This window comes from Garra rufa, chromosome 18, assembly GCF_049309525.1.
Source record: "Garra rufa chromosome 18, GarRuf1.0, whole genome shotgun sequence".
NCBI lineage: Eukaryota > Metazoa > Chordata > Actinopteri > Cypriniformes > Cyprinidae > Garra > Garra rufa.
The window spans coordinates 12,075,486-12,097,315 of record NC_133378.1 but is presented as its reverse complement, the minus strand read 5'-3'; the positions used below and the strand labels follow the sequence as shown (position 1 = coordinate 12,097,315).

Here is a 21,830-nt window from a genome sequence, read left to right as displayed (position 1 = left end):
TTTTGCCTGTTTCATCGAAGGGTGCGCAAACATATGAAGCAGAAAAGTAGAAAAGCTATGTTACAAACATATGAAGCAGAAAAGTATTAAATGTTCTAGAATACAACACATTACAGCTATAAAAACTGAAATTCAACATTAAATGTGTAGAAACTAGGCTATCAAGCAAATTTTGCTTACCTTTTCCTCAGCTAATATATATATATATATATGATATACCTAACTGATGATCAATAAATTATAGGTACAAGCTAATAACAAAGTGTATCGTCAACTTTGCAACAAAGGGACTACTACAGGACTGGAAACAGGAAATGGGAAGTTGGAAACAAACTAAAAGTCAACATAATATCAGGGTGTGGAGCTAAAAATGTATTTGTTACATGTAGCCAACATGTGATCCACATGTTAAAACCAATTATAACACATGAAAAATTTCCACATGTGCTCTATTATGTTGCAAATGTGGAAGATTTGTGGACACATGTGACCACATGTGAATTTCATGTGGTTTTTCTGTAAGGGTACTGTTCACACAGATGCCTCGGTAATTGTTGGGGTCTAGTTTGTCTCCGCTCTTGTGGATGAGGCTGATGAGGCCCTTGTTTATGGAGCCAGAATGGTGACTTTAAAATTTGGCATCAAAGATTAAAACTGGCATTGAAAACAAAAGCAGAACTGAACAAGGAAACATTGGCATTGAAACCAGTTGTATTGGCATTGAAACAAGTATTGGCACTGAAAAAAAGAAAATAATTAAAATCTTACAATCTTATTCTTTCATTTTACTGGGATTTATTAGATTTTTTCAATGACAATCTTCAGATTTTTTCTTCATGTCACTCTTTTTCAGTGACAGTTTTTTTTTACAATGTCAGTTTTTTTTCACTGTCACGGATTTCAGTTTCAACTTTCTGTCACTGTTTTGGCGAGGAGAGGGGAGGGGTCTGAGGGGAGGGGTAAGTAGAGCGTAATTTGCATATAATTTGCATGTCGGCATACTGAAGAAGTAGGCCTACGTCACTTTACTGGAACCTGCCGTCAGCTCTGAAGATTCTGGCACAAGTCAACTAGCCACTTATTTGATTTGCAAAAATACAAATATACAATATATAATATATACAATTACAAATATGTCTGATTAATACGATTATAACGAGTTTACTTCTGTTAAATGATTGATTCTTGTTAGTTGTGTATCAACAACTCTCTCTGATGAGTCACTGCGCATGCTCAGCACTGCGACGGTCACGGAATGGAATCACGTGGGTACAGACGGCTGAAGAAGAGGAGTTGTGTGAGCGCCAGCGGTTTGAACTGCTGCGTTTAAACGTTCTTCATCCTTGATATTGAGGGTAAGTACTTTGTTGATATAATGTACCAGTTTGCACTTAGTAACATGGGATAATAAGTAATTACACACTGTAGCGATGTTTCAAAGTAGGCTTATGTAAATTTCGTTGTTTTTGTCGATACAAGTTTCACCTTAACGTTAATATATCCGCTACAATTTGTGCATTTCTGTCAATATTCAATGCTAACCACGCCTAACTATTAACTACATAACCTACGTTAAACCTGAAGTCTACCCCAACATTGGGAGAGGAAAACTGGAGGAAAGAATGCACAGTCGAACACACTATGCACTCGTTTTTTTTCTGTTTGTACGTTAATGTAGTTAGCCTAATGCTATTTATACGCTTTACTTTTACGTAACTTGTCCTCTGTTGAATCAGTGTGCACTTCTCATCGCTCTTTTCTGTCTAGCTAACGTTTATAGAGCTGTTTTGGTTTGTTTTTCTTGAGTTCCGAAATGTTACATATTGCTACCCAGTTTATTGAATACAGTTTGCAAAAAATTGTCAAGTACAATCTATAATGCAGTCGACCATATATATTAAATGTCCTAACAAATTGCAGTTAAAGTTATGATTGAATAGGTTTGCATGGTTTTATTCGGGAAATATAGTATATAACTTGTATACACTTTGTTTGTTTTGTTTTTTACAGCAGAAAAAAAATACATCACAATGTATAGCTGTCCCCATGCTCTTCTGGTGTGAACCTCAGCTTTATACGCACGGTAAGTTGTTTTTTTTTAACACTCACATACACTAATGTATAACTAACTATCCTTGAATACTGAACTTTTCTTTCTCTTTCAGTGACATGTACTGTATGTGGCAGTGCAGGAAGTGTTGCAAAGGAGAGTTTTAGGTACAAATTACTTAAGCATTATAAACTAAACATTGCTTTGGAAGCGGCAGTCATTATGTTTGTGTACAGTAGTCAGCATTTGAAGTGGAATAAAACCTTTAATAAAATTTGGGTCACACTTTATATTAGGTGGCCTTCACTACTATGTACTTGCATTATAAAATAAGTACAATGTACTTATTGTGGTCATTGTATTGCAAAACACTTGCTTCTATTAAGGTGGGATATGGGTAAGGTTAGGGACAGGTTTGGTGTTAAGGTTGAAATTTTGCATGCACATTGAAGACATGGGCAGGACTTAAAACCCATGTGTATAGAGTTCACCTGTTACATTCTACACAGACAGTAACACGTTCAGTACTCTTAAGCTGTGCTGCCACTGAAGTTGATGTAATCTTGTCTCCTCCCTACAGGATGACACTGTACATACCATACCAGAGAAGCCTGTGTTATCAAGTCTCTGTGCATCTACTTGAATGAAGACCCTGAAAAACTAATCAAGGGGTATTTGGTGAGTTTATGAGAAAATAATTTCAAAAGCCATTCTGTACTTGGGTCATGTTTTTCCCTGTTTGCTACAACAAAAATGTGACATGAGAGAACACTTAACTTTGTCAAATAATTGACCTGGACAGAAAACTATACTTGCATGTTTTTTTTTTTTCATTGGAGTGCTTTATATTCTATGGTGGTTATAATGTTTTAGCCACCTAAGTAATTTTAAATATGGTTGGCAGATAAATTATAACTTTTTTAATATAATGCACTGCAATAACACACCAGCACCCACTGTGACCTCAATAATAAACAGAAGAATTATCACTTTTCTGACAGTTTCAACTTAAAAACTGAGAAATTATAACCTCTGATTCACATCAGAGCTCCTGTATTGGATTTAAGTTTACTTTAAAGGTGTCATTAATAAAGTGGCCAATAAGTGTATAAGCAATTCTTGTAATAATTATTTTTGTTTGTGATCTTTTATGTGTTTCGCCCCACAGGATTCAGACATCGAGTCAAAATGTACCATGGAGCAAACTGTAGCAGGAGTGTTTGTCATACTGAAGGGGGGAACGCCTCCTAACAATGACCCACAGGACATTGGTCTCCTAACTGAAGGTGTGGAAGTCGGGCTTGTGCTGTTATTTGGACTGATATGCTGTTTGAATCCTGTTTTACAAACACTCAAATTGGAGACTTAAAGTGAAGAAAGCAGTTTAAACTTATTTGTATGTGTATGTTAAAACTGAATGAAAAAATAAAAATGTTAAATTGTTTGCATGTTTTATGTGGTTTTTCTGTAGATGTAATGTTTTGGTTCTTAGATCTTTCACTTAAAACAAATCTAATTGAAACAACAAGATGGGTATTAATTAAAGTACCAAAACTATACATGAACAAGACATTAACTAGTAGATGTAACAAGGCAGAATTTTGTTGAATTGAAGTGCTTTTACTGACATATTTGACTAACACCATTCAAACATTTTGATTCAATTCGTTGGAAAGAAGCTACTCTGACATGGTAAAACAATGTTCAATCTACAAGTTTAAATGACATTCATATAACATATTCAAACCTTTCCAAGTTTATTAGATTGGTTTAGATGCATAATGGGTGCTACGATTAAATCATGTTCATTGAACAATTTATTTTTTTGAGTGCATGGTGGCGTGACGAAAATGTCTAGTTTACCGGGAACTTCCAAGCCACAAGTAAGTCTGTTTTTTTCTCTCTGCCATTTACATGTTTATTCACGTGCAACCTGGGCGGTTTTGTAAACTTTTAATGGGCGTTATGCTAAGTTACCTGCGTTGAAGCCGAACTAGCAGCTCAAAGAGGAGAGGCTCTCCGGTGTGTGTGCGCGCGCGTGTGGTTGGGGATGTCAGTAGCTTGACTTCTTCAAAGTCCTGCTGTTGATCACGTCAGTGTTAACGTTACAGGCCATGTTACTGTTAGCCGCTGTTGTGATGTATTCATACTTAGCGGCAACAAACATACCGACAGACACCTAATGTTAACTTTTTTTTTTTTTTTTGTAAAACCGGACTTTTAGCCTTGTTCGGTGCATATGGTGCTTGTGGCGGGTGTTTATTTTTGACCCTGCATTAACCACAGGTTAAGTTAGCCAACACGGCTAATGTTAGTAACTTAAATGTTCCAGTCGACGGCGAAAAAAACAGCATAACGGCCATTAAAAGTTTACAAAACCGCCCAGGTTGCACGTGAATAAACATGTAAATGGCAGAGAGAAAAAAACAGACTTACTTGTGACTTGGAAGTTCCCGGTAAACTAGACATTTTCGTCACGCCACCATGCCAGAAGCTTCAGAGCTGACGGCAGGTTCCAGTAAAAGTGACGTAGGCCTACTTCTTCAGTATGCCGACATGCAAATTACGCTCTACTTACCCCTCCCCTCAGACCCCTCCCCTCTCCTCGCAAAAACAGTGACAGAAAGTTGAAACTGAAATCCGTGACAGTGAAAAAAAACTGACATTGTAAAAAAAATCTGTCACTGAAAAAGAGTGACATGAAGAAAAAATCTGAAGATTGTCATTGAAAAATACTAATAAATCCCAATAAAATGAAAGAATAAGATTGTAAGATTTTAATTATTTTCTTTTTTTCAGTGCTAATACTTGTTTCAATGCCAATACAATTGGTTTCAATACAAATGTTTCAATGCCAATGTTTCCTTGTTCAGTTCTGCTTTTGTTTTCAATGCCAGTTTTAATCTTTGATGCCAAATTTTAAAGTCACCATTCTGGCTCCATACTTGTTCCAGATCTCAGGGAAGAACCCTACACACAGAACATCATTGAACAGTTTGAGCATGGCCAGTCTGAAGCTTTGGTCTGTGTGTTTCTGCATCTCGTTCAGGATGCTGTCTACACCACAGGCTTTCTTGGACTCAAGGACTCCTAATTTTTCTTCCAATTCGGTCATTGTTATGGGGAAATCTAAAGGGTTTTGATTTGCTTTAATTGATCTTTCCAAATTGTCTAGTTTATTAATTATTTCATTTTGATTATAATTTAGAATTTCAGTTGGGCTGTATAATTCTTGGAAGTGGTTCTTCCACCCCGTCTTGGATTGCCAGAACTTCTTGATTTGGTTTGTATAACAATTTCCATTTATCCCAAAATTTGTGTGAGTTTATAGATTTTTCAATTTCTTCAAACTGGTTTTGCAAAAACTGTGCTTTTTTCCGCCGGAGTGTGGCTTTATATAGTTCTCTTACTAGAGGGAACGAGTACTGCGTAAGAAGTATCTTACGCTAGGGGAAAATCCTTTTCTGCGAGATATTGAAGCCAAAAATTATCCTTAATTTTGAAATAATGTAAAGCGCGTTGCAGCAGCATACAGACATAGGCGAAACAGCTTGCGCGCCTATTGGCTGCTCTGCGGCAACTGCAGCAGCCTATTAGAGCGAGGCCTGACGCGACGCCAGATCCAATGGGGGCATTTCGCGCCCTTTGCGTCGCTTCGCGCCCTTTTCGTAGCTTCCCGCCTAAAAGGGCGTGGTCTAGACCTATAAATATCGCTCATAGGCAGCTATTATCTGATTTTTCATCCTTCAAGCGAAGCACACGCATCGCTGGAGCCGGATAAGAAGCCGCCGTTTGACTGCAAGCATCTCAGCGGGACGAGCCACTGAAGCTGCTGGCCACGCCGCCTTCCGTGCCTTCCTGCTGCGCTTTCCGGCGCCTATATCCTTTATAATCTACAGTGTGTGTCGCCGCTGCGATACACACTGTTTCTCTAAAAAGAGCAAAGCGTCTTTTTAAAGATGCCTTCATACGGCTCGTGCAGATGCCAATGGTGACTCTGAGGACTTGCCTTGCCTTCTTCACTGAGACTGCTCCCCCGCCCGCCGCGGTGTAGCGCCGTAAAAAGCGCCGTGCCCAGCGGGCCCCGGACACTTCCCCCAGCCGACAAAGCTCGCCGGTTCGCCCGCCTGCTTCATCGACCTCGTCAGCCTCTGTGCCGGACGTAAAGCGGCCGCTGTCTGCCACCGCTTCCATCGACGCCGCTGACGAGGGGGGCCATGAAGGAGGAAGAGGATTTCCGTTTCCCGCCAAAGCGGGAACGCGCATGCTGCTCAGAAGAGGCTATAGCAGCCCACTTATGTCTGCCCTCCGCTGGACGGCGTGCTAAGTCGGCCCTCCCCTCTAAAGCTTGCCGTCAGACGTCAAACCTGCTTCGCCGCACTTTCGCCGCCGCCTAGCCGCGTCAGCGCTGCGTAACATGGTCTCTCACCGTTGCTGAGAGGCACCCGTGGTTAACGCTTTCTGACGTTTTTCTCGTCTGGCCGCCGCCCCGCCAGACGCGGCCCGCGGCCCAGGATTGAGTTGAAACCTGAGCCTCCGAAATCGTCCTAGCACAACTGGGAAAACGACGGTGTACGAGTCCCGCTGTTGCCGGACCCCCACCAAAGTTATTCGCTCGTCCAGTTCCAGGAAATGTGACTGTTCCAGTGTTTTCTGCAGCCAACAAACCGGCTCCGTCGCCCGTTTGCCTGCACACAAAAGTCGTTCCCACGGCTACACAGATAAACCCCCAATAAAGTGTATTGTCTGGTGTCCCGGCCACGGCCGATGGTGTTTCATGTGTCGTAAGAATGCCCACTAACCAGTGCTCATCTCTAACGTTACACACAAGCACAGCGCACATAAAATCGACACAGATCGATTGCGCTTCACAACCGGCCACGGCCGATGGTGTTTCACGTGTAAGAATGCCCACTGCAGTGCTCATCTCTACACACAAGCACAGCGCACTTAAAATCGACACAGATCGATTGCGCTTCACAACCGGCCACGGCCGATGGTGTTTCACGTGTAAGAATGCCCACTGCAGTGCTCATCTCTACACACAAGCACAGCGCACTTAAAATCGACACAGATCGATTGCGCTTCACAACCGGCCACGGCCGATGGTGTTTCACGTGTAAGAATGCCCACTGCAGTGCTCATCTCTACACACAAGCACAGCGCACATAAAATCGACACAGATCGATTGCGCTTCACAACCGGCCACGGCCGATGGTGTTTCACGTGTAAGAATGCCCACTAGCAGTGCTCATCTCTACACACAAGCACAGCGCACATAAAATCGACTCAGATCGATTGCGCTTCACACGTGGTAAATATGCCCGCTTCACAGTGGCCACAGACACCACATTATGCACGTCAAACGGTTTCTGTGAAAACGAAACCAAAAGTGCATTCGCTCTACGCAGGCGAACGTTGTTTGGAGTGTGTTAAATGTGCCCGCTGCCCCACAGCCACATCCACACACAGACATAATAGTTCCCGCTATCAGCGTGCCCCATGCCTCAAATATCACGAGCACGTTTTGCATGAAATCAGCGTGCATTCGCTCCATGAAAGCGAACGATGTTTGGAGTGTGTTAAATGTGACTGTTCCAGTGTTTGCTGCAGCCAACAAGCCGGTTCTGTCGCCCGCTTGCCTGCACACAAAGGTTGTTCTCACGGCTACCCAGATAAACCCCCAATAGAGTGTATTTTCTGGAGTCCCGGCCACGGCCGATGGTGTTTCACGTGTAGTCAAAAATGCCCACTCCTCCAGTGCTCATTTCTACACACAAGCACAACCTGTCATACAGACCCTGCGAACATAAAATCGGCTCAGATCGATTGCGCTTCACATGTGGTAAACGTGTCCACTTAACAGTGCCCACAGACATCACATTATGCACGTCAAAAGGTTTCTGTACAAACGAAACTAACGTGTATGCAGGCGAACGGTGTTTGCAGTGTGTTAAATGTGCCTGTTGCCACACAACCACATACACACACAGACATAATAGTTCCCGCTATCAGCGTGCCCCACGCCCCGAATGTCACGAGCACGTCTCTGGTGCCACAGCATACCGAAACCACTCCGTTAATGAAAGAACGGAGCGCGCTTCGTATTCAGCCTCTAGCTATTCATGCAAACGCATTGGAAAAGCTTCCAGGGGTCTCGAAATGGGTGCTGGACATTATAAAAGGAGGCTATTCGCTACAGTTTCACCGACGCCCGCGCCGCTATACAGCGCGCGTCGAGACCACAATGCAGACAGAAGCAGCACACCTGCTTCGAGCCGAAGTGGCGAAACTATTGAGCAAAGGGGTCATAGAGCCCCTTTCTCAAGCTCAAAGCGAAGGGGGGCTGTACAGCAGATATTTCCTGGTACCGAAAAAAGACGGGGGTCACAGACCCATATTAGATCTAAGGCAACTGAACAAAGCGTTGGTGAAGCGTCGGTTCAGGATGCTCACGACCAGAAAAATCCTCGCGCAAGTTCGCCAAGGAGACTGGTTCGTGTCAGTGGATCTGAAAGACGCGTATTTTCAAATACAGATAGCGTCACGTCACAGGCGATTTTTGAGACTCGCCTTCGAGGGCCAGGCATATCAGTACACAGTCCTGCCGTTCGGTTTGTCCCAGGCACCCCGTACATTACGAAGTGCATGGACTCAGCGCTCGTTCCTCTCAGACTGAAAGGCGTGCGCATACTGAACTATTTGGACGATTGGCTGATTCTAGCGCAGTCTCGCTCAGTGCTTGTACAGCATACGACCATGTTACTCGATCACCTCGAGAATTTGGGTCTCAGAGTCAATTGGGCGAAGAGCTCACTGTCCCCCAGTCAGAAAACTTCCTTCCTGGGCACAGAATTGGACTCGCTGTCAATGATAGCGCGGCTGTCACCACAGCGCGCAGCAGACATTCAGCGCACAGCGGGCTCGTTCCGCTGCGGCGCGTCTGTCCCGCTCAAAAAATTTCAGAAAATGCTGGGTCTCATGGCCTCAGCGTCATCAGTTCTGCAGCTGGGTCTGCTATGTATGCGCCCACTGCAGTTCTGGCTGAAAGCGCGCGTCCCGCGTCAAGCGTGGGCGCCCGGTCGGCTTCGTATCACGGTCAATCAGTAATGTGTCACAGCCCTGAATCCGTGGAGAGCAATCGACTGGTACCAGTTAGGTGTAAGCCTGGGGACTTCCTCGAGAATAAAAGTGGTGTCTACGGACGCGTCCACCTCGGGATGGGTGGCTCTGCTCGAGGGCAGACCGTCTTTTGGCCAGTGGTCAGAACGGGAAAAGCTCCTGCATATCAACTGCCTCGAAATGTTGGCAGTACAGAACGCGCTGATGCGCTTCTGTCCCCAAATAAAAGGAAACCATGTATTAGTCCGCTCGGACAACATGTCAGTGGTTTCCTATATAAATCGCCAGGGCGGTCTCAGGTCCAAAAACCTATACAGACTTGCAGAACGCCTCCTGGTATGGGCTCAGCGCAACCTGCGCTCGCTGAAAGCAGCGCATGTGCCGGGGCTTCTAAACATAGGGCCAGACAGACTGTCCAGGAACAATGTTCCAGCAGGCGAATGGTCTCTACACCCACAGACAGTACAACTACTGTGGAAGAAATTCGGCAGAGCGGAAGTAGACCTGTTTGCGTCTCCGAACAACGCTCACTGTCTGGAATTTTACTCAAAAAGCAGAGACGCGCTGGCCCACGAATGGCCCCGCCGTCATCTCTATGCTTTTCCCCCCGTCTCTCTCCTACCTCAGGTGATAGAGAGGGTCAGCGAAAAAGGATGTTCAATACTGCTGATAACGCCGTTTTGGGAAAACCAGCCCTGGTTCCCAGCGCTGATGCAGCTGACGAGCACTGTCCCGTGGCCGATACCAGTGAGGAGAGTCCTTCTCTCTCAGGCCAGCGGCTCGATTTGGCATCCTCACCCAGAGCTGTGGTCCCTTCATGTCTGGGCCACCAGCGAATATATGATGAACTCCCTAAAGGACTATTAAACACGATCACGCAGGCTAGAGCCCCGTCTACGAGACGGCTCTATTCCTCAAAATGGTCAGTGTTTTCGGGCTGGTGCGCAGCTCGCGGCTCGTCACCCACTAACTGTGGTGTGATGGAGGTGCTTTCCTTTCTACAAGAGCTGCTGGACAAGGGCAGAACCCCGTCCACGCTCAAAGTCTATGTGGCGGCCATAACAGCGTTCTCGAGCACAACGCTAGGTCAGTCAATAGGAAGGAACGATTTAGTTATTCGCTTCCTGAAGGGAGCTAGAAGACTAAATCCCCCCAGACCTCCCACAGTCCCCGTATGGGACCTTTCTGTGGTACTAGAGGCCATGAAAGGTGGACCATTCGAGCCTCTGCAGACTATTGATTTGAAATACCTGTCTCTTAAGACCGTGTTTCTGCTGGCTCTCGCTTCAGTGAAGCGCATAGGGGATTTGCACGCACTCTCTGTGAGCGCGACGTGCATGGAATTTGGACCTAATGACTCTAAAGTCATACTCAAACACAAACATGGTTACGTTCCAAAATCACTCAACACACCGTTTAGGGCACAGGTCATCGCGCTGTCAGCCCTACCGGTCAATGATGAGGAAACGGACGCGAGCCTCCTATGCCCAGTCAGGGCATTACGAGCTTACGTGTCTCGCTCGTCTGCTTTTAGACAGACAGAGCAGCTTTTTGTTTCGTTTTACGGGCGTCCCAAGGGACTGGCCGCGTCGAAACAGAGCTTATCCAGATGGATAGTTCATGCTATTGCGTTGGCATATGCTTCCAAGGGCATGCAGTGCCCGCTAGGTGTCAGAGCACATTCCACGAGGGGCGTGGCCTCATCGTGGGCGTGGTCGAGTGGGATTGCCTTGCAAGATATTTGTAAGGCGGCGGGCTGGGCCTCTCCGTCTACATTTATAAGGTTTTACAACCTGGAGGTTCCCGCCTTACAGGCCAGATTGCTGTCAGTCTAGATGTTCAGTGTTGTCTGACCTGATGTTATCAGCTCGGAATGCTGCGTCTACTGAGCACAGCTCTAGGGTCGACAGTGAAAGTGATAGCACAAGATGTGTCTGAGCAAACTGTGTGAAGACCCTTATTCTTACGTCAGCTCAGGCCGTAACCCCGCCCTGTATGTACGTTTACTTAGCGTCTGAGTGACGCTGCACTATGTGGAAGAGTGCGGCGTTGCCCCTCCCTCTTCCCCGGACTCCCTGTGAGTTCTATAGGTGATTATGAACTGTATGAACCCCGGGCTTTCGCCCTTGGGTCTTTGGTGTCAGATCTCAGCATGCACGGCGTTTTACACTGGGTCCCCTAGCGTAAGATACTTCTTACGCAGTACTCGTTCCCTCTAGTAAGAGAACGTACTCGGTTACTAACGTAACCTCGGTTCTCTCTAGAGAGGGAACGAGTACTGCGTATCTTGCCGTGCATGCGCACGCTCTGGTTGCTTTGATGATGAAAAACCAGATAATAGCTGCCTATGAGCGATATTTATAGGTCTAGACCACGCCCTTTTAGGCGGGAAGCTACGAAAAGGGCGCGAAGCGACGCAAAGGGCGCGAAATGCCCCCATTGGATCTGGCGTCGCGTCAGGCCTCGCTCTAATAGGCTGCTGCAGTTGCCGCAGAGCAGCCAATAGGCGCGCAAGCTGTTTCGCCTATGTCTGTATGCTGCTGCAACGCGCTTTACATTATTTCAAAATTAAGGATAATTTTTGGCTTCAATATCTCGCAGAAAAGGATTTTCCCCTAGCGTAAGATACTTCTTACGCAGTACTCGTTCCCTCTCTAGAGAGAACCGAGGTTACGTTAGTAACCGAGTACGTTTTAGTGCCTCACAATAGAGAAGGCGGAGGTCCGGTTTATCTGGTTGTCTGTGTTTTTGATTTGATAACACCCTCTCTCTCTCTCTCTCTCTCTCTCTCTCTCTCTCCCCAGAAACCTGCACCTGTCCTTCCTATTTACACTAAAGTCGATGTCACGGATGAATATGGCGTATAATAAATGGATCCTAAGGCTGTTTGCTGTTGGAATAATTTTAAATTGCGTGGTTTTGTACTATTACAGAGATCATATCATCTATGGGTAAGGAATACATTTGATCCAAATTTCATGATTTTCCTCAATGTAGTTCCTCTACAGAATTTATTGTTATATAAAATGATAAAACTTTAGTTTTTGTCAATAACACACTTGAACTGTTTTGCAGTTTATGATGTTTTGTCGTTTTAGCCTTAATATCTCCGCAATTGCTGTCATTTCTATCACGTAACACGACACGTCACTATTATCTGAATTGATTATTATTGTTATTATTATTAACTAATCGCACAGGTTTCATGTGATTAATCAGTGATTTAAATTTGTACAAATAAATGTACTTTCGGTACAGATCAGCCTTTGTTATTGTATGATAATAATCAGCTGTGTTCATGGTTGCATATCGGTATTTTCTACATTTAAACACACATTACGAAAACATGTTTTTCTGCTCTGAGGTACAAACCTGATTATCCAGCTGGCTGCTCAACCAGGCTGCTCAACTGCTCAACCATATATATATATATATATATATATAAGCCAAACCATTTTCCAAACGGCATTCAGAAGAAATATTAATTTTGTCTAATATTGTTTGATATGAGTGTGTTTGCGATATTTTTTTTTTTTTTTTTTATGAGAGATGAGACGAAAAATGATTTTCCACACTTGAGTTGCGCAACAGTCCGTCAGACATATTCCGTCGACATTCCAGCAAGGTGAGTCCAACACTGCATATATATGCTCTTGAAATACGTTCATGTAATTTATTCAATTAAAGGCTTTCTTCAGTAGACAGCCCTATTTTATAGATTATTCTTTATTTTGTATAGAACGTTATGCTCTCTTTCTTTGTTAGCGTTAATTTTACTACTGATATGACGAGCTTCACTAAGAATGTCTCTGAGTTATTGAGCTGCCCGTACAAGTCCGATATCACCCAAAAGGACCTGAATAGGTGAGTGAATCTCCTTCTCTCTCTGTCTGTTGGTCTTTCTCTCATGTAAACATACTTGATTAATGAATTTATTCACCGTATCACACACTGACTCAGTTCTAAAAGTTCTTAAGATTCTTAAATCCCAGAGAAAATTCTTCAAGGAATCCATGCACTTTAAAAATATAACTGTGAAATTTACAGCAACTTGCTGGCAGCAATTGGCAAGTAAGTCGCTGTAATATATTCCACAGTATGCTGACTGTAAGTAATTTACTGTACTACTGTAATTTTTATTCACACTACCATAATTGCACTCAGATTAATAGAATGCTATTTTTGAATGAATTAATTCATGAATAAATTCATTTTTAACAAATAGTAGTCAGTATACTGTACTGTAATTAGCATTACTGCTTTAATTGTGTGTAGTCTAAAAGGAAGACACTGTTTTTGTTACAAAAAAAATAATATTTGTTGACTTTAAAATGTGAAATACATAAACATAGCATTTCAATTTTGTATGTTTCAGTCTGTAAACATTTTCTTATTTTGCATAAACATAAATGTATGGATTTTAACTATAAAATCTTTAGTTCCAGTACAGGGTATACATCAAACATTACATGACAAACCAGAAAATAGTTTTCATTACTGCCGCTTGTCAGAGAAAGTATTAACAGCATCATAAATTAACAGCAATATAATTTAAAATTACCAAACAATTAACATTTATACAGTGGTGGCCAAAATTATTAGAACACTGGTATTTTCACCAGCTAAAAATCTCACAGAAATTCCACTGGATTATCACAATTAAGGGCATAAATTTATGTTTGGATATTTATTTATATTTATGTAAACTGATATTTCCTACTTACACTACAGCAAAAGATAGAAATAACTGACTTAAACCCATGTTAAGCTGGTAAAAAACACTAGTGTTCTAATAATTTTGGCCAACATTATATATATATCAGTCTTCATATATCACAGACATCAATTAAGCTTATCTTTTGGTATTATTTCTTCAAAGCATTTTAAGTAAAACAGCTCTATATGTAACAAGTGCCAACAGATGACCAAAAATGGGATGCAATAATTCTGGTTTCTGCATGTGATGTTCAGCATGAATCCTTTTTTCTTTCCTGAGATGGACATGAGCTGGCATCATTGTCCTGGGCTGGAGTCTTCTTCCCTGCAGTAAAAAAAAAAAAAAAAAAAATGTTATTAATCTGGAAGTTTATAAGCAAAAATGACAACTTAATTTTATTTTAAAATATAGAAAATCAGATAGGGGTCTACATATCATCAAAATATTTTCAATACACAAATATCATTATCAACAAACATCAAGGAAGGAATTCTATTTCACTATTTACAGGGTATCTGCAGAATTTTTTAAATATCAATTTATTGGCAATTTATGATCATTTTTAAGAGCTGCACAAGTAAAATAAACACAGTATGAGTGGGGTTGGACAATGTACGGTAACATATTAAGCCATAAAATTACATACAGTTCAGATAAAGGTTTTCACCAAAAAAAAAAGTCGTATACAACGGTATTTCAGCCTTTATACCATTAAAAAAGATAAATCAAGTATATAATTTATTATATTTATTTAAAATATAAATGTAATTGTCTTAATTGTTTAGATATTTAGAAGGCAACTTTTCACATTTACAACTCTGTGTTTTCTGCATAAAAACATGGGTCAATAACTAGTAATTTTACCATAAACAGCTGAAAAACTTTATTGGAAATAAATATGCATTCAATGTCACTAGGGGGCGCTTTAGGAGCGCTGAAATATTACGGTTTCCCTAGTAACGACTGTATACAAACAAAGCAGCGCCAAACTCATTTACGACGTTTTATCAGGCATTATATGTTTACTTTAAGGTTTAGTTTAAGACTAAATTAAAAAGCTATCGACACGATTCTGAGGACAGTCGGTTCCCTTCAGATACATTCATATAAAGACACGCACATATCATTGCCTTTTGAAGTTTAATCCAGCCCCATCGCGATTCTTGTCTGTTTGTCCCTAACAGTAAGAGACCATATAAAATTATAATTAGGACTTTTCTTATACTGTTTAACGTATTAAAAACTTAAATGTGAACTGAATTGAGGAGTTTTTAAGTACCTACAGGAGCCCTCTACTTTAAAATAGCTGGTGAAACATTCGCCAGCCCGACTGGAAAACACAATATAGCCCCAGGACACTGGGCTAGCGATTTTGCGAGCCCTGTATTGTAATGTATTATAATATCCAAAAGACAAACGATGCATTGTGACAGCGGATATGTTACAAACATGACACCATTAAATAACAAATATAGACGGAGGCTTACGAGATCTGATGTCTTTTAGCCTGAGGCCGTTTCGCCTTCAGCCCTTTAGTCCCGAGTGACGCAGTTTTGCTGAGAACGGATGGCGTTTAGTTTGTGGCGCGAAGCCATTTTAACTGATATTACGCACAGCTCAAGTAAAAAAACACAAAGTCCTATGAAAAATGTCCTGCAGTTTTAACGCCTTACCTGTTCCTGCATTTCGTCAGTATTAAAGCAATATCCATCGCGCAGTAACGTTATCTAGCAAGAGAAAAACACATGTGGCTTCAAACAGCTAATCCACAAACACACAGACACTTCCAGATTAAATGTATACAGCCATGTCAGTTCTTTACCGAAATAATGACTTTAGCAATAAAATGTCGCCATGCCTGAAAATATATCAAAATGTAATGCTTTTTGAAATAATATGCGAACACTTACCGGTTAATGTGAATGTCCGCCCAGTACCACCGCTCCCTCTCACGGTCGACTCTCTCTGTCTCCCGCTCTCTGAAAGTTAAACACGCATAACCTCTCGAGTGAAAACTGTAAATATAACAATAATGACCAAAAATATGGAAAAATAAAGAGCAACTTTACCTTTCTGAGGTCAAATTGGAAAAAAATACGCCCATTACGTCGGTTAATCCAGCTGAGAGAAAAATGCCGATCTCAACTACTGCAATGTGATTCACAGGAAAATATTATTTTACTGTAGAATTTCCCGCGGTTGTATTTTTACCCATGATGCATTGCCGATTTACAGCAACTTACTGTATACATATTCCACAGTATGGATTTGTTCATTTTACAGTAATAATGCTGTGAAAACTACAGAAATTTGTTACAGTGTGTTCCTGGTACAAGTGTCGTGCTCAATCTTGTGGGAAGCCGTGCGAGAGAGATGTCGTGAGGGGGCTGATCGATCCTTAGTTGCTGTCTGTGTGAGAGAGAAAGAGAGAACATTAACGTCCGATCTCATGGAGAAAAAACTCACTTCTGTCGGCGTGCACGCAGCTTAAGAGCCTGCGGCATGATGAGAGGCAGCTGGGATCGATCAGCCTGTGATGAGGACGTGCAGGTGTGTCTCGTCCGTTTCCAGGGCGACGTTGATGATCCCTTGGGACGCTCGTCACAAAATATATATATATATATATATATATATATATATATATATATATATATATATATATATACATACATAACTAGATAAATAAATAAATAAATAGGTATAGAAAATTGTACCCAGTCACATTCTCCATCTGTCCATTTTATTACACATCTCATGAAATCCGTGTTTTTGAATTATTTAGAGTGGTTATAGCTGTTGGATAAAAACTGTTTTTAAGTCTATTTGTCCTGGCTCTAATTGTCCTGTATCACCTCCCTGACGGTAATAATTCAAATAGATCATGTCCAGGATGTGATGTGTCTTTGGATGATATTTTGGGCTTTCTTAATACAGTGCGAACAGTGTAGATCATCCAATGTTGGGAGAGGGCAGCCTACGATCTTCTGGGCCGTATTTATGACCCTCTGGAGTGCTTTCCTCTGAGTCACTGTGCAGCTAGTGAACCATATGCCAATGCTGTAGGTTAAGATGCTCTCTACTGCGCACCGATAGAAGGACACCAGTAGTCTCTGAGTGACGTTATTCTTCCTCAGTACCCTAAGGAAGTAGAGTCTATGCTGTGCCTTTTTCAACAGCTCAGATGTATTTGTGCTCCAAGTCAGGCCCTTCTCTATCTGAACTCACAGAAACCGGAAGTCAGCTACCCTCTCTACACAGTCCCCACTGATTAAAAGTGGAATAATGTCAGTTTTCTTCCTCCTGCAGTCAATGATCAGCTCCTTGGTCTTTGTGGTGTTCAGGAGCAGGTTATTCTCCTTACACCACCATGAGAGCCGTTCCACCTCATCCCTATAAGCTAACTCCTCCCCTCCTGATATGAGTCCCACTACAGTGGTGTAATCCGCAAACTTCACAATGGTGTTGCTATGGTGAGCGGGGGTGCAGTCATTTGTGTAAAGAGTGTAGAGCAGGGGGCTCAGACCACAGCCCTGTGGGGAGCCGGTGCTGAGGGCCATGGAGGTGTGTCAGCCCAATCTGACCCTCTGACTGCAATCAGACAGAAAGCTATTAATCCACATGCAGATGGAATGTGGAAGCCCCAAGTCCTTAAGTAACCGTCAGTTTGTCAGGAAGGATGGTGTTGAACACCGAACTGTAGCTCCCCTGCTTCTGCAGGTAGGACAGTGCAGAATGGAGGGCTGTAGTCACGGCATCCTCTGCGGCCCTATTTCCCCAGTAGGCGAACTGGTAACTGTCAAAGCCTGGTGGCAGGAATGATGTAATGTGACTGCGTACCAGTTTTTCGAAGCACTTCATTACCACTGGTGTGAGTGCAACAGGTCGGTAGTCACTCAGGCTCGAGATGTGAGATTTATTTGGTAATGGGACTATGATAGAGGATTTCAGACACCATGGAACAGTGGACAGGGCCAGCGACTGGTTGACAAAACTTGGTAAAGTTTCCAGCCAGCTGATCCGCACAGTCTTTCAGTACATTGCCAGGGACGCCATCCGGTCCAGCAGCCTTCCTAGGATTCACAGACCTCAGCGTATGCCTGACTTCCCACTCTTTGACTGTGAGGGTTGAGCTGCTGAGCGCCTTGATGTGTGGCATCCACCTCAAAATGTGCAAGGAAGAGGTTAAGCTCTTCTGCCAGAGTGACATCACCCTCAGCAGCTCCAGGGTTGGTCTTGAAATTAATGAAATGCTGGACTCTTTGCCACACCTGCCTGCTGTTGTTGCTGTCCAGATGGTCCTCAATACTCCTCCTATTATCCATCTTGGCCTCACTGATGCCTCTGTTCAGGTTAGCTCAGGCAGCACTATATTGCTCCCGATTTCCAGACCTGAAAGCGGTGTTTCTCCCTCTGAGCATCCGCTTGACCTCTCCAGTCATCCAGGACTTCTGGTTGGAAAAAGCCCAGATGCGTTTGTCCACTGTGACCGTGTCTGTACAGTTCTTTATGTACCAAAGCACACTGTCTGTGAACACTTCTAGGTCATTATGTTCAAACACCTCCCAGTTTGTCCTGTCGAAACAGTCCTGCAGCTGCTGAGAGGCCCCATCAGGCCAAGTTTTGATGACTTTTGTATTTACAGAGGGGGGCATATGCAAGGATCAAAAGCAGGGACAGGTGGTCAGACTGAGCCAGGTGTGGAAGTGGTCTCACCCTGTAGCCCATCTTGAGGTTAGAATACATCCTTATCCAGTGTGTTAGCCCCTCTGGTAGCACATTTAACATGCTGATGGAATCTAGGGAGTACTGCTTTCAGATCAGTGTGATTAAAATACCCTGCTACTATAAACACAGAGTCAGGATGCATGCTCTACTGTTTACTAATACTCCCATGTAAAAGTTCAATAGCCGAGCAAGCATTAGCATCAGGTGGAATGTAAACAGCGGTTATCATAATTACTGCAAACTCCCTTGGAAAATAAATGGGCCTGCATTTAAACAGTAATATACTCTACAAGTCTGTGGAGCAATGTCTGTCTACAGTCACTGTGTTTGTACACCAGCTGTTATTGATGTACACACAGAGCACCCCTCCTCTGCTCTTACCGGAATCGGCTGTCCTGTCTTGACGCTGTGTAGTGCTGCCGTTGTTAGTCGTAATCTGTAGCCTTAGTTTGTCCATCTTGTTTGCAAGAGATCTGGCGTTTGTGAGAAATAGGCTAGGAAGCGGTGGTTTGAATGCCTGTCTTAGCCTAGACAGCACGCCAGCCCTGCAGCCCCTCCTCTGCTTCCTGTCTAATCCATGGTGAGCCGGGGGTTCTCGCTATGTCCACCAGGATGTTATACGAGCGGATAAACTGGGCTGTAACATTGCCCCCGGAGCAAATTCCAATTTTTAGGAGCTAACTCCGGCTGAAGAAGCTATTTACAGTACAAAAAGTACATGAGATAAAATAAAATGCGTACGCACATAGCCAAATAAAGCACTGACTGGTAGAACACCGAGCCGCAGCAACTGTGTGCGCTGCCATAAGTGTCGATATCATGCAATATATAACTTTGCGTCCGTAGGAGATGTAAACCTTCTGGTATTTCCATTATAGGTAATGCAAAGAATGGCAGGGAAGCACAGAACATGACACACCTTAAGCTCTCTTAGCATTTGCAAGAGATCACTGAATCTTTGCCGTTGTTCCATTACCTTGGCCGTGTAATCCGGAAAGTACAGCACCTTATGTCCCTCGTCCCTGTCTAAGGTGTAAAATGCGCTCCCTGGAAGTAATGAACCCACGCAATTATTGCGCACGATTTACCTCCTTCCAGGGGCTTTGGCTGTGGAACTCTGTGTACGCAATCGCCGACTGGGGGTTCGGAGAAATCTTCGAAAAGTTGCGTTATCAGTTCCGTCACAAACTTCCTTTTTCAGCTCCTTCTGGGATACCGACAATTCTGATGTTATTGTGGTGCAATCGGCCCTCAAGGTCGTTAAGCTTGGATTTAAGCATCTTGTTCTCTTTGCTTAAAGTATCCGCAGAAGTTTCCAGGGAAAGGATACGGGTTTCATGATCACGGGACTCCCCCTCTACCGTCTCAACTCTCTCAATTAACTCTCGTTGTGTCGTTTGTATAGATCGAAGAGTCGCTTCAAGTTTGTCAAATCTCTCGTCCAAGGCACTGATAATCTTATCCGAGATCTTCTCCATCATCAGCGACATATCTTTTCCTTCAAGTTCGACGCCCGCCGTTTGGTCACTCATCGCCATGTTGTCAGTAGCCTTAGGTTGTGACTGGGAAGGTTTAACAGCATTGACAAAGTTTAAAGATCAAATGTAGTGCTATGATTGTCTAGCTAAACTTTTAGCCCATTTACAGTTAGTCTAATGACACAAAGAGGTTGTGGAGAAGATGGAAAACACGTCTACCTGCTACGCTGCTCCATTTTGTACGTGGCTTCAAACGCACATCCACAAACATACACAGATGCAATTCAAGTTTAAATTTTATACAGCCGTGCCAGTCCTTTACTGAAATAATGATGTTAGCAAAATATAATTTTATTGTAAAATTTCCTGCTTTTGTAGTTTTACCCATGATGCTTTGCAGATTTACAGCAAAACACTGTATACATATTCTACAGTATGGATTTGTTCATTTTACAGTAATAATGCTGTGAAAACTACATAAATTTGTGACAGTGTGGTCTTTTGAGTTTGCCTACAAAGTAACATAAAATAATCATTCCATTTCCAATTTTCATTTAGTTTATTTCTTCATTCATCTAATATTTTACAGTGTGAAATGAATAACAAATAAACATTAAAGCTGCAAGCAGCGATGGGAGGGCCCTCGCACCGGGCTCACCGCCGACCTGTGGCGAATGGTGGGCACTATGCTTTTAACATAGTACATTTAGGAGGAATATGTGGAAGTCATTTAGATGTGCCAGATTTCTTGCTGCCACCTGGTGGCGCTATGTGTATAACTTAATATTTTTGCATACGGATGTGTTCAAGCCAGCGAAATTTATCCAACATATGAAGTTTGGTGCAGATTGAACATGGCATGCTTGATTGTAAAACATGACATATCCTGCTGCCAACAGGTGGCGCAATTTCAGAATATTGGCTTTTAGATGTCTTCAGACCAGGACTATTGCCAAACTTGTCAAGTTTGGTGCAAATTGTACATTGCATGTTTAAGTTAGTGTAAAACAAGTAATTTGCTGTTGCCAGCTGGTGGCGCTATGACTATAACTAAATATTGGCATGTAAATTTATTCAGGCCAGGACTCTTATCAAACATATTAAGTTTGGGGCTGATTGGACATTGCATGCCTGAGTTACAGTAACTTCCTGTTTCATTGCATTAAGAGTATGCTTTAGCACTTAGCTAAATGTTGCTAACATGTTTCTAGCATGTTGATACCCTATTTAACACTTGTTGATATTTTTAAAACGTTGCTGGGCTTCCACAACAGTATTAAACATGTGACTTATTGTTGCCAGCAGGTGGCACTATGACTATAACTGAATATGGGCATGAGCTTGTGTTCAGACCAGCACTCTTATCAAACATATTAAGCTTGGGTCAGATTGGACATTGTATGCATGAGTTACACTTATTTTTCTTTGTATTAATATCATGCTTTAGCTCTTAGCTAAGTGATGCCAGCATTTTTTACATGATTGTAGCATGATGCTGGCCTATTTAAAACTTGCTTACACTTTTTAATATATTGCTAGGAGTCTGTAACCCCATTAAACGTCACTTCCTGTTGTCAGCAGGTGGCGCTGTGGCTATAACTGAATATGGGCATGTATATATCTTCAGGCCAGTACTCTTATCAAACATGTGAAGTTTGGGGCTGATTGGACATTGCATGCCTGAGTTACAGTAACTTCCAGTTTCATTGCATTAAGAGCATGCTTTAGCACTTAGCTA

At 42.7% G+C, this 21,830-nt stretch overlaps 1 protein-coding gene and 1 long non-coding RNA gene across 2 annotated transcripts in view; both read left to right on the top strand.

Moving 5' to 3' along the window:
- The first annotated feature begins 1,984 nt into the window (after window positions 1–1,984).
- Window positions 1,985–3,477, top strand: LOC141290732 (uncharacterized). Its single transcript, XR_012340203.1, has 4 exons — window positions 1,985–2,083; window positions 2,166–2,217; window positions 2,631–2,728; window positions 3,219–3,477. It is a non-coding gene; the product is annotated as an uncharacterized lncRNA (long non-coding RNA).
- Window positions 3,478–11,981: 8,504 nt separating this feature from the next.
- Window positions 11,982–21,830, top strand: part of LOC141291198 (alpha-2,8-sialyltransferase 8F-like) — a 122,590-nt gene continuing 112,741 nt past the window's right edge. The window contains exons 1-3 of the mRNA XM_073823370.1: window positions 11,982–12,123; window positions 12,720–12,797; window positions 12,938–13,036. Of these exons, the coding sequence (XP_073679471.1) occupies window positions 12,014–12,123; window positions 12,720–12,797; window positions 12,938–13,036 (287 nt within the window). The 5' untranslated portion in view covers window positions 11,982–12,013. The remainder of the gene's footprint in view (window positions 12,124–12,719; window positions 12,798–12,937; window positions 13,037–21,830) is intronic.